Source organism: Capsella rubella, unplaced genomic scaffold (genome assembly GCF_000375325.1).
Source record: "Capsella rubella cultivar Monte Gargano unplaced genomic scaffold, Caprub1_0 scaffold_7, whole genome shotgun sequence".
In the NCBI taxonomy this organism is placed as follows: Eukaryota; Viridiplantae; Streptophyta; class Magnoliopsida; order Brassicales; family Brassicaceae; genus Capsella; species Capsella rubella.
Genome location: NW_006238917.1, coordinates 9,599,163 through 9,617,689, shown reverse-complemented (window position 1 = coordinate 9,617,689; position 18,527 = coordinate 9,599,163). Strand labels below are relative to the sequence as shown.

General features: G+C 37.0%; 3 protein-coding genes and 1 non-coding gene across 4 annotated transcripts; 2 read left to right on the top strand and 2 right to left on the bottom strand.

Annotated features, from left to right (window-relative positions):
* The first annotated feature begins 4,571 nt into the window (after positions 1-4,571).
* LOC17879377 (GDSL esterase/lipase At4g16230) lies at positions 4,572-6,346 on the top strand. Its single transcript, XM_006285193.2, has 5 exons — positions 4,572-4,840; positions 5,094-5,224; positions 5,300-5,545; positions 5,627-5,888; positions 5,977-6,346. The coding sequence occupies exons 1-5, from the start codon at positions 4,600-4,602 to the stop codon at positions 6,210-6,212; spliced, it is 1,116 nt and encodes a 371-aa protein (XP_006285255.1). The 5' UTR covers positions 4,572-4,599; the 3' UTR covers positions 6,213-6,346.
* Positions 6,347-7,391: 1,045 nt separating this feature from the next.
* Positions 7,392-7,464, top strand: TRNAV-UAC. The gene has a single exon. It is a non-coding gene; the product is annotated as a tRNA-Val (tRNA).
* A 947-nt stretch (positions 7,465-8,411) lies between these two features.
* LOC111829325 (glycine-rich cell wall structural protein-like) lies at positions 8,412-9,278 on the bottom strand. The gene has a single exon (XM_023778097.1). The coding sequence runs from the start codon at positions 9,276-9,278 to the stop codon at positions 8,412-8,414; it is 867 nt and encodes a 288-aa protein (XP_023633865.1).
* Positions 9,279-11,584: 2,306 nt separating this feature from the next.
* LOC17879372 (phytochrome D) lies at positions 11,585-16,200 on the bottom strand. Its single transcript, XM_006282972.2, has 4 exons — positions 13,614-16,200; positions 12,722-13,529; positions 12,337-12,627; positions 11,585-12,072 (listed from the first exon to the last, which is right to left on the bottom strand). The coding sequence occupies exons 1-4, from the start codon at positions 15,694-15,696 to the stop codon at positions 11,856-11,858; spliced, it is 3,399 nt and encodes a 1,132-aa protein (XP_006283034.1). The 5' UTR covers positions 15,697-16,200; the 3' UTR covers positions 11,585-11,855.
* Between the last annotated feature and the right edge of the window lie 2,327 nt (positions 16,201-18,527).

Genomic DNA, 18,527 nt, shown 5'->3' with positions numbered 1-18,527 from the left:
TGAGCTTCAACAATATGAAGATATTATCTGATAAAGGTCTGATTGAAAAGAAAGAAATCAAGGAACTAGGATTCTGTGAGCATTGTGTAATGGGAAAATCTAAGAAGCTCAGTTTCAATGTTGGAAAGCACATCACAGAAGACATTCTTGGGTATGTTCATGCAGATCTATGGGGATCACCAAATGTTACTCATTCTATCTCAGGTAAACAGTATTTTCTGTCTATCATTGATGACAAAACTAGGAAGGTCTGGTTAATGTTTCTGAAATCAAAAGATGAAACATTTGACAAGTTTTGTGAATGGAAGGAATTAGTAGAGAATCAGGTGAACAAGAAGGTGAAGGTGCTAAGGACAGACAATGGGTTAGAGTTCTGTAACTTAAAGTTTAATGAGTCTTGTGCTAAGAATGGCATTGAAAGACACAGAACTTGCACATACACACCTCAACAGAATGGAGTAGCAGAGAGGATGAACAGAACCATTATGGAGAAGGTAAGATGCATGTTGACTGAATCAGGTCTTGAAGAGAAATTCTGGGCTGAGGCAGCTGCTACAGCAGCATATTTGATCAACAGGTCACCTTCTTCTGCTGTAGATCACAATGTACCAGAACAGTTGTGGCTGAACAGGAAACCAGGTTACAGTCACTTAAGGAAATTCGGATCTATTGCTTATGTTCACCAAGATCAAGGTAAATTGAAGCCTAGAGCACTGAAAGGAGTATTCTTAGGCTATCCTCAAGGTACAAAAGGCTACAAGATTTGGCTGTTGGAAGAACAGAAGTGTGTAATCAGTAGAAACGTTGTCTTCAATGAGAATCAAGTTCTCAAGGATTTACATCAGAAAGATGAACAAGATGCAACAAGAGAAACACCACAAGTTGCAGAAGGTGAAGCTACACCTAGTAATAGTGTTGAACAGAACACAGGGTTATCTAAAGAAGGTGGAGCTGCAGTAGTTCAGTTAAGTGACTCTGAAGATGAGTTCTTTGAACCAGAAGGTGATGCATCAGACAATGTAGACTTGGAAGGCTATCAATTGGCTAGAGACAGGGAAAGAAGAGTTATAAGACCACCTGTAAAGCTTTCAGATTATAGTCAGTTTGCTTTTGCACTTTGTGTTGCAGAAGATATTGATAGTGAAGAGCCAGTTTGTTTTCATGATGCAAAGTTAAACAAAGACTGGGAAAAATGGAATAGAGGCATGTCAGAAGAAATGCAGTCTCTATTGAAGAATGCAACATGGGAGATAGTTGATAGACCCAAAGACCAGAAAGTTATCAGTTGTAGATGGCTGTACAGGAAGAAACCGGGTATTCCTGGTGTAGAACCAGAAAGGTACAAGGCAAGGCTGGTAGCTAGAGGATTTTCACAAAGAGAGGGTATTGACTATCAAGAAGTGTTTGCACCAGTGGTTAAACATATTTCTATTAGAGTATTGATGTCTTTGGTCGTTAGTGAAGACATGGAGTTAGAGCAAATGGATGTCAAAACGGCATTCTTACATGGAGAACTTGATCGGCCTTTATACATGGAGCAACCTGAAGGCTATGAGGTAAACTCTGAGAAAGATCAAGTTTGTTTACTAAAGAAATCTCTTTATGGCTTAAAGCAGGCACCTAGACAGTGGAACAAAAGGTTTAATTCATTCATGCTGAGTCAGAATTTTATCAGAAGTTTGTATGATACTTGTGTGTATGTCAAAGAGGTGAGCCATGGTGAGTATGTCTATCTATTGCTATATGTAGATGAAATGTTGATAGCAGCAAAGAACATGGTAGAGATCAACAAGGTTAAGGAAGTTTTAAGCCTAGAGTTTGAAATGAAAGACATGGGAGCTGCTAGTAGAATATTGGGAATTGATATTCAGAGAAATAGGAAGGAAGGTACACTGGTTTTGTCTCAGGCTAGATACTTGGAGAAAGTGCTGCAGAGGTTCAGAATGAGTGAAGCTCATCCAGTGGATACACCTATTGCTGCACATTTTAAACTTGCATCAATCAAAGATACAAGAGAGTGTGTAGATACAGAGAAAGTTCCTTATGCTAGTGCAGTAGGAAGTATTATGTATTCAATGGTCGGAACTCGACCTGATGTAGCTTATGCGATTGGACTCATGAGCAGGTTCATGAGTAAACCAGGAGAAATGCATTGGGAAGCTGTTAAGTGGGTTCTGCGATACTTAAGAGGATCAACAGATTTGAACTTGGTTTACACCAAAGGAAAAGATTTCAGAGTTCAGGGATATTGTGACTCTGATTATGCAGGTGATTTGGATCGCAGAAGATCACTAAGTGGATATGTGTTTACTGTAGGTGGTAACACAGTAAGCTGGAAATCATGTCTTCAGAAGATTGTGGTTCTGTCATCAACAGAAGCTGAGTATATTGCTCTTACAGAAGCTGTTAAAGAAGCAATGTGGATAAGAGGACTTCTTAAAGACATGAGACTTCAACCAGATAGTGCCATTGTGTGGAGTGACTCTCAGTCAGCAATTTGTCTGTCAAAGAACAATGCTTTTCATGAGAGAACAAAGCATGTGGCTGTAAAGTACTACTTCATCAGAGATGTTATTGAAGCAGGAGAAGTTGAAGTTCAGAAGATTCATACTTCAGTGAATCCAGCTGATATGCTCACTAAGGTAATACTAGTGAGCAAGTTTGAAGCAGCTTTAGATTTTCTAAAGTTGCTCAGGTAAAAGATGAAAGCATCATTGCCAGAGGTTAAGTCCAAGTAGTGCAGTTCATTAGAAGAAGAGGAAAACTTGAATCAAGGTGGAGTGTTGTGATATTGATTGTGATTCAATTTTCAGGTTTGGTCTAAACCGGAGAGATTGAGGATTAATTGATTTCCGGTTAAGCTGGTTATTGATCTTGCAAAATGAGAAGGAGTAAAAGCGTATCATCTACTCGCGATAGAAGATTTGCTGTTAGCATTGGTACTTGGTATAAATACCAAAATTTATTCTTCTTCTTCCTTGTATCGATTCATCTTGTAACAGAAAGTGAGAGAGAGAACCCAGAAAACTCCATTGTTGTAAAGCTCGATATTGAGCTGATTCTTCTTCTTTGATAGTGGATTGCCGGATTGAATCTGGCCCCAGACGTAGGCTTTGTCACATCGACTTAGCTGAACTGGGTAATCAAATCTCGTGTGTTCTTCGTTTCTTTTCTTGTTTTGATTTGTGTTGCGTTTTCGTTTATTCATTCACGTAAAGCATCTGCAATAAGTTCAAGCAAGTTTCACGAAGTAAAGTAGCACAGATTGTAACAAGAAGAGAATTCGAGAATTTGTCCAAAGAAAGATATGAATCCTTTTTTATTTTACAAATATTTAAGCTACTTCACTTAAAATTTATTTCAGTCACGATCAGATCACAACATGACACAATACTTAGTATACTTAAGAAAGGATCCAAAAGCATGAAACGCAATCGTTCTACAATGTAAATGGTTTATAATTTACCTCTACAATTGGATTTTAGACTATCCTCAATGCAAAGGATCTTAAATAAAGTATTTTTTTTGTAAATTTTAGGGTGAAAAATCTTCTAAGATCCTCTACACTGAGGATGTCCTTAGTGTTTCATTGGAGCAGCTTTAAACTTTGTTATCTAATGACAAGTTCTCTCGACTCTCTATGTGTCTATATGGTATACAATTAATTATTGGCTTATCTCAACAAGAAGTTGTGTACATAATTCAAAAACAACCACTTGCTTCAAAAACTTCTACTCCATTTAATACTACTATCAACATATTTTATGCAACAGATTGTATTATCAAGAGACAATATTAAATCTTCCGAGCCTTTTATTCATCTTCTGTTTCCTTTGCTATTTCTATTATATGACTCAAAGTTTGGTAGAAGTTGCACCGCAGTTGCAGAGTACAATATTAACTTCTCTACTGCTTCAAAAACAAAATATTCCCACGTTCATCTCATTATTAACAGTATGGGTTTTGTGTATATTTGAAGTAACATGTAAGGCTGGTGAATAGATTAACGAGAGTTTAACAACAAAAAATTCCTAATAATTATTGGCTAGTCAGTTATGATTAATATCGTCGAACTATAATCTGGTTTGGTTGATAATATTCTTTATGACTTTATTACAATTATTTTAATAGTACGTACGCTCATGCATGTAGCTTCGTAGATATAGGGCATTAATACTAAACCGGCCAACTATTTCAGACCTTTTCTTATAAATAAAAAGATTAAAAACAGTCGTGGATCTATACAAACAGTACTACTATACAATTATTTATTGCTCATTTCCAATGTCTTTTAATTTTAAAAGTTCTGAATCAAAAACTAAACAAGTGGGTTTTGTGCTATTCTCAATGAAGGACTCCATTTGTGGAGCAAACAACAACACAAAAACCCTTAATATAAACCTTTCCTTCTTTAACTTCTCTCCATCTCTTTATCTCATATATAAGCGCACCTCTCTTCTTCAATGTTGCTTTCCCAGCTAGAAAATACTATATAATAGTATTCGTCTTTGGTTCTTCACAAAAAAAAAAAAAGAGAGTCTCGTTTCTCTAGTTGATATTTTGGTCCGAAAACATCCTAAAACTGAAAAGATAACAGTAATGTCGTTGGTTGTTTCTCTTTGCCAAGTTATAACATTATCTTCCTTGTTCTTCCTCGAGGTGTGTCTTGCCGGTAGTATAAAAGTACCGGCGAACTTCGTGTTCGGAGATTCATTGGTAGATGCCGGAAACAACAACTACTTAGCCACATTGTCAAAGGCTAATTATGATCCTAATGGGATCGATTTTGGATCTCCTACTGGTAGATTCACCAACGGAAGAACAATCGTCGATATCGTATGTAAGTAATTTAATAATTACTACCTCTCTTATTTGAATTATCTATATTAACTATACACAAGTTTCCATGCAAATGCAATGGTCAAGCTAGCCGTGTAATATTAAATATTGTATTTAATGTGAAAACATTATACACTCATGAGTTGACTTCGAAACATGTAACAACGTTCTTGCATTTTGGACCGGTTCGTTTTGTTTGGTTCTATTTCTTAGTATTAGCCTTGATAACCGAAAAATTAATTGGTAAACCGCAGATCAAGCATTGGGTTCAGATGAGTTAACTCCACCGTACTTAGCACCAACAACAAGAGGACCTCTCATTCTCAACGGTGTCAATTATGCTTCCGGCGGAAGTGGAATCCTCAACTCCACCGGAAAAATATTCGTAAGCATATTCTTATTTTTGTTTCTTACTTTTCACATATTTATTTTATTCATCGTTATATAAATGTAACTATAGGGAGACCGTATAAATGTGGACGCACAACTAGATAACTTTGCAACCACGAGACAAGACATCATTTCTTGGATCGGTGAATCCGCGGCGACTAATTTATTCCGGTCTGCAATTTTCTCGGTTACAACAGGTTCAAACGATTTAATCAACAATTATTTCACTCCGGTTGTATCAACCGTTGAACGTAAAGTCGTATCTCCTGAAGTCTTCGTTGATACAATGATATCAAGATTCCGATTACAACTCACCGTAAATTAACCTCTTCTATAATTTCAACTAAACCAAACCGGTTTGATCAAACTTAATTTATTTTTATATGGTTTTTGGCAGAGATTGTACCAATTGGGTGCTAGGAAAATCGTGGTGATTAATATTGGTCCCATTGGTTGCATACCGTTCGAGAGAGAGGTCACGTCTGATCCAACGGCTGGAAATGAATGTTCATTCGAACCTAATGAAATGGCACAAATGTATAATCTCAAGCTTAAAACACTCGTTGAGGAATTAAACAAGAATCTACAAGGTTCAAGATTCGTATACGCTGATGTTTTCCGCATTGTTTATGATATTCTCCAAAACTATTCATCTTACGGTGCGTTACTATAACCATTTGATTTTATTTTAACAATGTTACGATTGATACTTATTTTCAGATCCTAATGTATATATCATTTTTGTAGGTTTTGAGAGTGAGAAGATTGCATGTTGTGCGTTAGTTGGGAAAGTAGGTGGGCTGATTCCATGTGGACCGACTTCAAAAGTGTGTATGGACCGTTCCAAGTACGTATTTTGGGATCCTTACCATCCCACGGAAGCTGCTAACATCATCATCGCTCGGCGTCTCTTCTCCGGAGACACCTCCGATATCTATCCGATCAATATCCGGCAACTCGCTAACCTCAAGATAAACGCATGAACCGTGGGAAAAGAACCTCATATATCTATATAGGGTTGTGCTGTTGGTTTGGCGATTAGCGTTTGCGTTTTGATCTAATTACTTTTATTTCTATATTGATGATATGTTCCTTATAACTAATTTATTATAGTATCCTTAGCTAGAACAATCCATATTGTATGGCAACAAGCTTTCATTATAGTGATCATTGATTTTAATTAGAAGATCCTCTAACTTAAAAGTGGTTTAGCTTCTTTATTTATATTTTTTCTAATTTTTAATCTAATTAAGCATGAGAAAACAATAGCTTCTTCATCACACACCATAAAAGATTTCAACCACATAATATAAATTACACAATATAAAAGGTTCAAACACATAAAGTGATAAACAACGCTACAAAAAGTCTAAACAAAACATCAGAACAATTAGTAAACAAGAGTGAAAATATCAACTGCAGGGTGGTTGATAGAATGTGATAGTAATGCATGGTGGAATTCTAAGACTATATTTTAATTTGAATCAGCGGCTTGATGAACATCTCCAAGATATTTCTCAATCATGCGTACGTGACTAATAACATGGATAATTTTTTTCTTGTTAGATGAAATTACCTAAATCGCAAGAATCACTTGTAATGGGCTGTGTTCTCGATGTCACATCTCGAAATTTAAAAAGGAAAAAACAAAAGTTTCTATGAGAAGGTACGTCGTCAATACATTATCAAAGAAAGAAAATAAGTACCAACCCAAATACTTTTATCTTGTTGATATGGAGACATTGTTCATCCAGTACCGACTATACCGTAACTCGAGTCCTAATTGTTGCATGCATTTCGATTCTCTAGCTAGATAATTTTTTTAGCTAAAGCTTTGTCTCTTTTATTCGTTGAGTAACGTTAGCTTGTCGCTCTATGCATCGTCTCGTTCATACTACTTTTTCAATACCTCTCGTAATGGTTTAATTCGGTTCAGCTACTTGTGTAGAAGAAAATCTATTCATCTAATATATACATGACTAGTCCCCTACAAGATTGATGAGATTCCAAAATAAAATTTAAGGATCGACCAAGAATATACTATAGTGAAAGGAATTATGTGTGGTCTAAACTTAGAGATTAATCAAATACTTGGCTGTAAGCCTATAATGGAGACTGTAAGTTGGATTAAGATAATATAAGGAAATTTTACATAATCTAATGATTCTGTGGTGTAGTGGTTATAACGTTTGCCTTACACGCAAAAGGTCTCCAGTTCGATCCTGGGCAGAATCATTTTTTTTAATATACTACTATACTTACAACCAGAAAATAATAAGCAATTTAACCTTAATTGGTAGATTTAAGATGATTATGATTTCATTTTATGGAGTTTTGAGTTATAATATATATCTTACATATTTGTTTAGAATGTGTTCCTGAAGCTAGATTAATCTTGGTCATGTTGAGTTAGATCTTAGACAATTTTATATTCAGAATATGTTCAAGTGAAATGCTTGAACCAAAATCACTAAGAGCTTTACTGAAACTCATTGATCATTTTGATTGCGAAAATAAGTTATTGATGATTAGTGAAATGTAAGTATCATGGAAAAGGATTATACTACAAGAAAATGATTAAGACCTAATGGTTAAGAAATAGTTTTGTTTAAGTTGTATGAACTCCAAAACAAAAGTCTGCTTTTTTTTGCATTTAGCCTTGTTACAATTCAAACAAATTACTTCAATGCTTAGATTCAATAGAGTAATTACATATTTACATGTATAATGTATTATTGGTGAGTTATTTCTTGGTTCTCTGAAGATCGATACACTTGACTAGTCATGTACTTGTTGCACGAGTGATTAGAAATGAATTTAAATGTAATCGTTATCACTATACATATTAGATAGACGTTTAGGTTAAATCATCATGTACATTCTCGACTCTTGTAACTTGTATAAGTTCTATTGCTTACGTAATACTTTTGCAACACTATGAAAAAAACCATTTAGTTTTTGCCCATAAAATTAAATATGTACACTATCTCATTGAAGATCGACCATTTCTTAACCATATTAGTGTGAAATATCTTCTGCTCATTAGAGTTTAGAAATGAACATCTTATAGTTCAATCATTTCTTAAGTATCATTTATTTCATCATAATAAAATTCTCAAGCAAATATGTATCTCTTCCTTTAATCTGGCTTGGAACACAAGTAAGTAACCCTATAAAGCTATTTAAAACCCACGACCGTGGCCTCCTCCCGCACCACCACCAAAACCTCCGCCATGGCCTCCTCCTCCTCCTGCACCGCCACCAAATCCTCCACCAACTCCACCACCATGGCCGCCTCCACCTCCTGCACCACCACCAAATCCCCCTCCAGCTCCACCACCGTGTCCTCCTCCAGCTCCTCCACCATGGCCTCCTCCACCTCCTGCACCACCACCAAATCCTCCACCAGCTCCACCACCATGGCCTCCTCCACCTCCTGCACCTCCACCAAATCCCCCTCCAGCTCCACCACCGTGTCCTCCTCCACCTCCACCACCAAATCCTCCACCAACACCGCCACCATGACCTCCGCCTGCACCACCTCCAAATCCTCCTCCAACACCGCCACCTTGTCCTCCTCCACCGCCAAATCCGCCTCCAGCACCTCCACCATGGCCTCCTCCAGCACCACCACCGAATCCTCCTCCAACTCCGCCACCATGGCCTCCTCCAGCACCACCACCAAATCCTCCTCCTGCACCGCCACCTTGACCTCCTCCAGCACCGCCTCCTAATCCTCCTCCAGCACCACCGCCAAATCCTCCTCCAGCACCGCCACCGTGACCTCCTCCTAATCCTCCTCCAGCACCTCCACCGTGGCCACCTCCAGCACCACCGCCGAATCCTCCACCGGCACCTCCGCCATGACCTCCCCCAACACCACCACCACCTCCTTTTCCACCACCAAATCCTCCTCCAGCACCAGCACCTCCTCCAAAACCTCCACCTCCCAAAGTCTCCTTCTCAAGTCTCCTACATTCCGCAACTCCAATAATGAGCACCACAAGCATTAAACCCAAAAGCCCTAATCGCTTAGAAGCTTTCCCCATTTTTCTTTCTACTCTTATTTTTCAAAGTGTAGTTTCTTTGGTTCAGTGCAATTGGTATACTCACCTTACTCTACTCACTAAATCTATTTATAGGAAGCAAACATGAGCATTGATGAGAATTGGTTGAGGCCTTATTCATCATACACTAGTTTGAATTTCTCATACATTTCCTCATTTCGCAATCTTTGACGATGCTACAATTTTCTTCAGGGTAATAAATGAGAGCTGAACAAGTGTTCCTTTTTTTTCAAATTGTATTTGTTCCTATCATATTTTTTCAACCCTAGATATCACTTTCTTTAATCGTAACAAAACATCTTTAGTGTAGTAGACTAATGTGTAGTGCGCCTGGCTAGAGTTTTTTTTTAATCACCGACTAAGTCAATAGTCCAAATTAAGAAGACTTTATAATTACATTTTGTGTTCTTCGAAATTTCATTTCAAACAAAAAAATGCAATCTATGTATACCTTGATTAATGTCATTTTGACGTAACCCTACACAAGAATTTAAATATGATTATTTCCAAAACTCATAAATATTTCACCAATCCTATATTATGCAGGAATTTTTTTGTTTGAAGATATAATATATACACGAATTTGAAGTTATGCTAACAGTTGTTGTCTTGTCATATACATTATTTATCATGTTTTAAGTTTAAACACATTTGAATTATAGTGTTATTAGTGTAAAACATTCTCAAAAACAGCACCTTATTTATGATATATATTACGGGCGATTGATTTTCTCTGTAAAATGTTATGAACGATCAGTACTACGTAGTAAAATCTATTTTGATTTCTCTCAAACCATATAAAGTAATCCACACTCAACAGTTAGAACCAACCCAAAATGATAGGTAAAGCCTTCATTTTCAATATAATAAGAACAAAATAAAAGATATACTTATTTGTTAAGCGCAATAGAAAACTCGACACATGTACAATAACACACCTTTTAGTCAAACATTTAAAATTTGTCGGCAGAGCATAACTATTGATAACGACGATTTGTGGATGAATATAAACGGCATAATTAATTATATAAAACAAAATAAAAGAAAAAGAAACTGCATGATTAGGATAAACTCATAAAAGATGAAATGTTTATAACCCTAATGGTGAAGTAGTTGGTTGGGACGATGGAAAAAGAAAAGAGGAATCTCAATTAATTTCACTACCAGCCTTACCCTACTAGTTTTCAAACCTTGTTGAAATTATCGTCAGTTTGTATTTTGTTTTCTAACAATGATATACTCTTTTGATTTGTTTATTCTACAACTCATACATGGTACATGGTAGAAAAAAAACAAATATTAAACTTGGACAGTAACATTAATAAAAAAAAAACTAAATTGGAAATCTTGAGTCTTTTTAGTTAATACGTTGTCATCTTTTATTTGTTCTAGATTCGAAGTTTTGTTTTGTTTGTCATTTTTTTTGTTATTTTTTTTGTCAAATTGTTTCTTTGATCTCTATGACCTTTATAAGTCATAGATTCGTAGTTTTGCTTTAGAACATAGCTGATATTGTTTAATCGTTGTGACGTTATGTGATGACGAGTATATTATGTGTGTGTGTGTGTGTGTGTGTGTGTTAGTTAGTGTTAATTTTAAGAATGTAAAAGGTTTAGCTTATTTAGCAATTGGTTTTCAGATTGAGGCTTAAATAATATTTGGCAGAAAAAGGAAAAGAGCAACCGGAGAGATCGGCGATGGCTCTCTCTTACGAACATTAAGGTTTTATTATTGATTTTCCTATTTTCAGATCACTGTTTATATTATTCCCAATTGCACGATGATAATAATATAGACATGCCGGTATGGATTTTACAGGCAGATCTATCTAGACGACGTAATGAAGGAAATGGGGGTTATAAATGCCTTCAGATTCTCAATCTCATGGTCTAGATCAGTCGTACCAAGTAAGTAATGTACATGTTTCTATTAATAGAAACTGCTTATTTACTACTACAACAACAATCTCATTAATGTACTAAATGTTAGGGAATATGTTTACGTGTTGCATGTTTCAGACGAGTTATATACTGTAAGTCAGTTTGTTTGTTTTTTTTTGGTTTTGGATATTCTGATTTAAGTTAATTACCTTTTCGTTACCATGCAAACAATGAATCCTTGCTTTGTTGGAATTACCACACGTCTGACAAAATGGTTGAGTCATAACCAAAACCGCCGTAAGCGTCGAATTTGGTAAAAACAGAGCTTCAGAACACAAAAGGAACTTGAGCAGACATTTCAAACTTAAGGAGATATCTTAAAAGGTAAGACAATTCTGAAATCAAGAGTGCCAACGAAGCCGAATATATTGATTTCCCCTAACTACTCTGATGACAATTCTGAAACTTTGTTTTTACTCTTAACGCTCAAACGTTTTCAAAATCAGTCTTCTATCTCTATATTACATTATTGTGATCAATGAGCTCCCATCACATTCTATGAGACTATAACAATATACAGCGTATGAAAACTACTCTTACATTTATCCAGCTAGCGGCAAAACATCACGCTTCCTTCTAAACCTACCTGGAACAGAGTCAAAACTTTCACCACCAATCACTAAGAAGGCATCATCATCATCACAGGAACCGGTAGTTCTATAACGATTAGGAAATAAGAACGTTCAAATTCCCTTATGTATTGAACCTCTCCGTTCATCAGTTTCAGAATCTTCCTGCAAACGCTTAGCCCTAATCCTTCTGGACTCGTCCATCGGCTACTATGGAACATGTCCTGCACGATCTCCGGCGGTACACCTTCCCCTGCACACGCCATTCTAAACAAACATTGACAAATTGAGTTAAGAGTGTTTGTTGTTAGCTAATCAATCATTGATAAGGCTTTAACATTTAAAATTTGACAACTCTCTTGGTCCAAGACTGCGTTTTTTGTTACCACTCTAAAGCTTCTTAATGCAGGATGGCTACCAAAAACTAAAGCTTATCCGCAGTAGTCACATTTATTAAAAAGAAATATCATAAGTGGATGGATTTATTCACGTTTAGCTTTGATCTCAGACCAGAGTAATGATAGAAAGTACCTAAACTCCAAGCGTATAGCAGAGAACCCGTCAGCCATTTGTTTCAGAATCGGGGATAGATGGAACTCCACTGAGCCTTCCATGGGTGCATAACGGATAATACTTAGCAGAAATTCTCCCAGAACTTGTTGGATTCTTATATGGTCACCGTAGACAGCCATAGATTTGATCTCCGTGGGAATGTTACGGATCAGCTGAAGATTTCTCTCTCGGGCCACCAACATGACTTGGCTTACCACTGCGTCTATGACTCTGCCAATGAAGAACTCGTTTCTCTCTAGAACAAATGAACTGATGAGCAAAAATAGAGGTTTTTTGTTTAGTAGTGAGAATGAACCTTTATAAAAAAAATTAAGTGAGTTTAAATACGAATCAAAACTCTCACCCATCTTCAAGGCTTTTGACGTCCATGTCTCCTACAATCTTTGAGATCTGCTTCTCGCATGAAACACTTGTTTCAAGAAGCTGCTTCTGATCTTTATTTAAACCTGTGGCTTCTAGCAATGAATTTGTGTAACGCAAACCGCTCAATGGATTCTTTATAACATGATTTATGTACGCCAACTCTTTCCTCCTCGAGATGCATTCGCTCTCCTGCCTCCTCTGGACTTCTAGAGCTTGTTGCAGTTCGGGACTTGGTATCTGCAAGAAACAGAAAGCCCCAATGACTTGACCATCTAGGCTGACCCGTTTGTTTAAAGTAAGGAGAGCCTGAATGAATTTCCCTTTGCGGTCAAAGAAAGGGAATGGGAATTTTTCTGTTTCTTGGCCACTGATAGCATTATGCAAAACGATCATGAACTTAGTTAACGCATCAGGACCCTTCAGTCTGCAACAGCTCCCAAACACTTCTCTAACAAGCAGTTTTCCAATGACTTCGCTGCGAGGCCAGCCTGTGAGCTTTTCCATTGCAGTGTTCCACTCAAGGCAGCATATATTCTCATCCGCTGCAAAGATTGGAGGGATCAAAGGGTTTGGGCTATGGATGATGGCCTTGTAGTCACCTTGTATGTTGACGAACTTGTCCATAACAATTTTATGACCAGTTACATCTTGTCCAACAAAGCAGACCCCAACGATGTTGTTTAAGTAGTCCTTGCTTGAGCATGAGTTGACAACCACAAACACCGCTTTTCCTTGTAGCTCAGGACCAAATGTTTGCAGCTTCACCTCCACATTCTTGCTTTCATCCCCTGCATCATTGAAAATGATATGCATTATAAGAATCTGCAAGTTAGAGCCCTGCTTAGATTGAATGTTTAAGGAGCTATATAAACCTTTGAGAGCACAAGAAAGAAGCCTATCAACTGTTTCTTCATACTCTTTGTATATCAAATCACGAACCAGAGACTTTCCCATAGCTTCTTCAACAGAAAGACCGGTAAGCTCCGCGATCTTCGCATTCCACCCATTAATGCAGCCGTCAAAGTCCACAGCAAATATAGGGACCGTCGCAGTCTCAATTAGTCTAACCATCTCTCTTGCAACTGCACCTATCTCTTGCATCCCTTGCTCTGCCATAGCCTCACCATGTGGCTGAAGAGCCCCAGCTGCAGCAGCTTTAGAGTCCATTGCTTCGGACTCTTTGAAAGAGTCTCTCAGAATAAGCTGGAGCGAGTGAATGGCGTCCATTTCAGCAGTTTCCCATGGCTGACATTGGCTTTTAACAACTTCGAGAAAAGCCTGGAACGAAGAACGCGGATGCATCCGCTGGCCATCATCCTTGTCCTCGGGATGGTGCTTAGCCCCTCCCCATTTGATTTCTTTCTCGGTATGCGATCGAAACCAGAAAAGGAAGTCTCTTTTTGTGATATACGCAACTGCCATACCACACACAGCATCTCCCAAAGCAGGTGCCCCAGGATAACCTGCATCGACTAAACTATCTGTGCTTAACCCGGTTGAATCAGAATGGTTAGCAAGCACCCACTTCACAATGTCATTTATCTGAGCCTCAGTCGGAGCCACGCCCAATGGATAATACTTCCCTTGGTAAAGAAATGCCGCGCCATTACATTTTACTAAATCCATGATACTAGGCTTTTGCGTGACAATCCCCGCGGGTGAGTCACGCAATAACATATCACATAACAGTGTCTGCATTCTCAGAACACGTTTTTCAGACACCTGCAAGGCTAACTGCAACTCCATGTTTAGCTGTAAGCCAAAGGCCTGCATAAGAAACTCGCAAGCATACCTCAGAGGAAAAGGTATGCAACGAGCCGAGGTGTGATGGCAAACGACCAAACCCCAAAGCCTCATCGAGTTTCGCCCGCCAGTATTAACACCATTACCGTCTTCTTCGTTTCCATTTATTATAACGGCCATGGCTAACGACGCAATAGAGCCCATGTTAGCCATGTATTGAGCATGACAACCATGAGGAGCTCTTAGAGTCGAACCCACCAAACATATAGACTGCGTCAGCCTATCATCTTGGACCACACGAACGGGTGACGCATGGCAATCTACAATCATCCTAACACGGTTCTGCTTGAACAAGAACCTAGATGCCTGAGGAATATCAGTAGCAGGATAATGCAGACCGATGTAAGGTTCTAAATCATCCCGTTTACTCTCCGCAACTACTTCGCCATGTTCATCTTCATGAAACTTATACACCATAACGCGGTCGTAGCCAGTAAGATCTCTAACTCTGTCCACAACAGTGTCACATAGAAGCTTGATGTCTCCACCAGGCAACGATTGTAAATGAGAAATCGCACGGACTGCGAGTTTCTGCGATTGCACTGCACCAGCGATTGAAAGAGCCGGGTCCTCGGTTCTAGCTGGCTCTAGATCAATCAAAATTCCAACATCAACCCTGTGTAGAATCGCATAAAAAGGTTTACCAGTGTTCTTAGAGTGAATCCAAACCGGATTCAGTAACGTGATTTCTCGAGCCACGAACGCGCGTTCAAGGAGAACGATGCTCGATGGCTTGAAGAGAGTACGCAAATCCGTGCCGATCGTTAGAACCTCGGATTTCTCATCGATGCTTGGAACAGATTGAGACATGAGCCCAAGCATTTCCCGCGCATTTTCACTGTACCCGATGATTGTAGAGGTTGATTCTTCGACGGCGATCAAGCAACCAAAAGGCTGGGTATAGCCACCGCGTTGGATCCGTGAGAGATAAGCAGTGATTTGCTGCTCCGGTACAGAAGAATCGTACGGTGCCGTTTTAAGAGACTGTGTGTAGTCGAACGATTTGCCGGATTCTCCGGATTGCTCGAAGACGGCGTGGAGTCTGGCGTCGACTGTGAACTGTTGAATAGCTTTGCTCACGGAATCTGTTACAGAGAAACTACAATTTCTCAGATAAGAACAATTGAATCGATTAATTGAATCGTCGTTCATGAAACGAGAATCCAAATCTCATGTGATAGAGCTTAGAAGAAGAAACAGCTCTAACAACAATGAAATATCAAACCCAGAATTTACAGAGAGAATCGAAGAAGAAGAAGATAACAAACTAACAATATTTTTCTGGTTAATCTCCTCAAATGATCGATACTCTGCTTTATATCTTCAGCTCTCGATCTCTTCTTCACAAACTCCTCTAGCCAATAAACGTCTCCCACGTGTCCAGCAACTTGTTTCCTTCTCACGTGCCACACGTGCCATTCTTCTTATCTCTTTTCCTGTATCAGAATCCGTTCCGCCGCCGTGGTTTTGGGGCTGATGATTATGTGACCTAAGTGCTCTGCTTGCCGAAGACTGAGCTTGTTCTCCGCTGGTGTGACGGCGACGATTGACGCCACGATGACTTGACGAAGCTGCCTCTCCGCCGTTGGTTTTGCTGCCACCTCCGGAGACCATTTTCTTACTTACTCGTTTCGAAATTTCGTAGAATTACAGTGAAAGGCGGGAAACCCGAAATTGAGTAGAAAACCAAAATATCCAAATATAGTTTCAAATAACCAGATTATTAGTTATACAATATTTAGATTTGATAAAACAGAAACCAATTTGAATTTTATTTGGGCTCTCCCAAGACCAATCAAAACGAAGCAGAAGAGGTTGTGAAAGGGTAAAGAAGAGAAGACGATGCTGTCGTTTTCTTTTGTTGATTTGACTCCCTTGTTTATTTCAATTTCAAGAACAGATTTTTAGACAATTATTAAAATTTAATAAACTAAAATTAATTACAATCTATATTAACATTTTTAAAGACAGTTATGAAAAAACCCTCACTTAGCTCACTTATTTACAAGGTCCTGCCATTGGCTTTAAATAACTATTCTCTAATATTTCTAAAATTTGTTTCCACGATTATTCAACAAATTTAATTTATAGGATCCCTAAAAATTAGCTGATTTGCGAGCTGAATATTCTGAGATTTTCGAAATGATTTTTCACTTATAGCTTTCAATTATTTAATGATTTCTATAATTTTAATTTTTCAGAATAAATTCTCTTTGATCGCCGAAGATTCGGTTACCTAATCATCCGTTTCTAAAAATCATTATAAATACTTCCGATTACTCTCATCTCAAACTTACCAAAGCAACGTCCCAGTCTAAACAATAATCGATCATCTCTTCTTCCCAGTGGAGAGAGATCCAAAAAGAAAATGAAAATATCGATTACTGAATCTCATCTTCATTGGCATTAGATTGGAATTGGTAATCAATTCAACAGAGATGGATGTTGGTTTTGATTACTGAATTTGATGGATGAAGTTCTCAATTGTATATCAGATTTTGCTTTTTAAGCGTGTGATATGGGACCTCATAAGGAAAAACATTTTTGTTTGGTCAGTTATGTATGTTTGACTTTTTTTTATTTTTATTTTTTTTGAATAGCTAATTCTCTACTAATCCTTCAAAATGAAAAATCTTATAACTTATGGCAATTTGTTTTAGGCAAATCTATATATATTCTTTTAAGTTCTCAGTAAAATAAAATGTATTCTTAACACACATATTATAAGTTCCAAAGTTACATAAGAGATAGTAGACTTTCAAGCTATTTGTTCGCATATGTTGCAATTTAAATTATTTAAAACAGACATACATTACATTTCCCATATGTACTTTCAATTAGTAATTTTAAAAAATATATGAATTAAGATAAATATGAAAAGTTTTTAAAAGTTTCAAAATATTATTAGTATTCAAATTTTAAAACTTAAATTATTATGAATACTGAAACTTTTACAAGGTGTCGAGGTTCAAATATTATAAATATTTAAGCTTTATAGAATGTTTAAATATTCTAAATTTTTTTTTATAAAATAAAATTTGAATTATTATTAATATTATAAAGTTTGAAATGTTATAAATCTTTTGTAACTTATTAAAAGATGAAGGGTTAATAATATTTAACTCTACATCAAGTTTAAACTAAAGTATTATTAAATTTTCCCTAACTTTAAATATGAGTTGAATTTTTCGGTGATTATCAAGTTGAATGACGAAACAACAAGTTGTAAGACTAGAATGATTATTAACAACATACAATGTAAAGTTTAAAATATTTTAAAAGTTGAAGTGTTTTTTTATATTTTAAATTTGTACCAAATTTAAATTATAGTATTATTAATCTTGCCATAATTTTAAATATGGACTTAATTTTTCCATGATTAAATGACGGGACGGGTTGCAAGACGAGAAGGGTCACGTTGTAACATGCTTCCAACGAATTATATGACGGGATTGGTGGTATGAAGGGATTGGTGGTACGACGAGATTGGTTGTAGAGTACATATAAAGTTTAAATTATTAGAAATATTTTTAAAAAAATTAAAAGTTTTAGTGCTATTAATATTTTTAATATTCACCAATTTTAAACTAATGTATTCTTGACCTTGTCATAACAAACTGAATTAAATTTTGACGATTATATGACTCGACGAGATAAAAGACGGGATGGATTGTAATATGCTTATAAAAATTATATGATGGGACAAGTTTGAATTGATAATACTATAAAATTAAAATCTCACTAATCTCATATGTCAAAACGGGTAAAATATTTATACGTTAATATGTCAATACTATAAAATAAGAATTAGAAAAAACGTTTGCCCCGCGGTGTACCGCGGGTTAAAATCTAGTTTTGGCGTAACTTTTTTTTTTTTTTTTGGTATCAAGTTTCGGCGTAATTTTAACTTTCGTTGTCTGTTCTTTTACGAGGGACCGAGACACGTGGGTTTTTCGAAAACTCCCGGCTAGTGGGGCGCACGA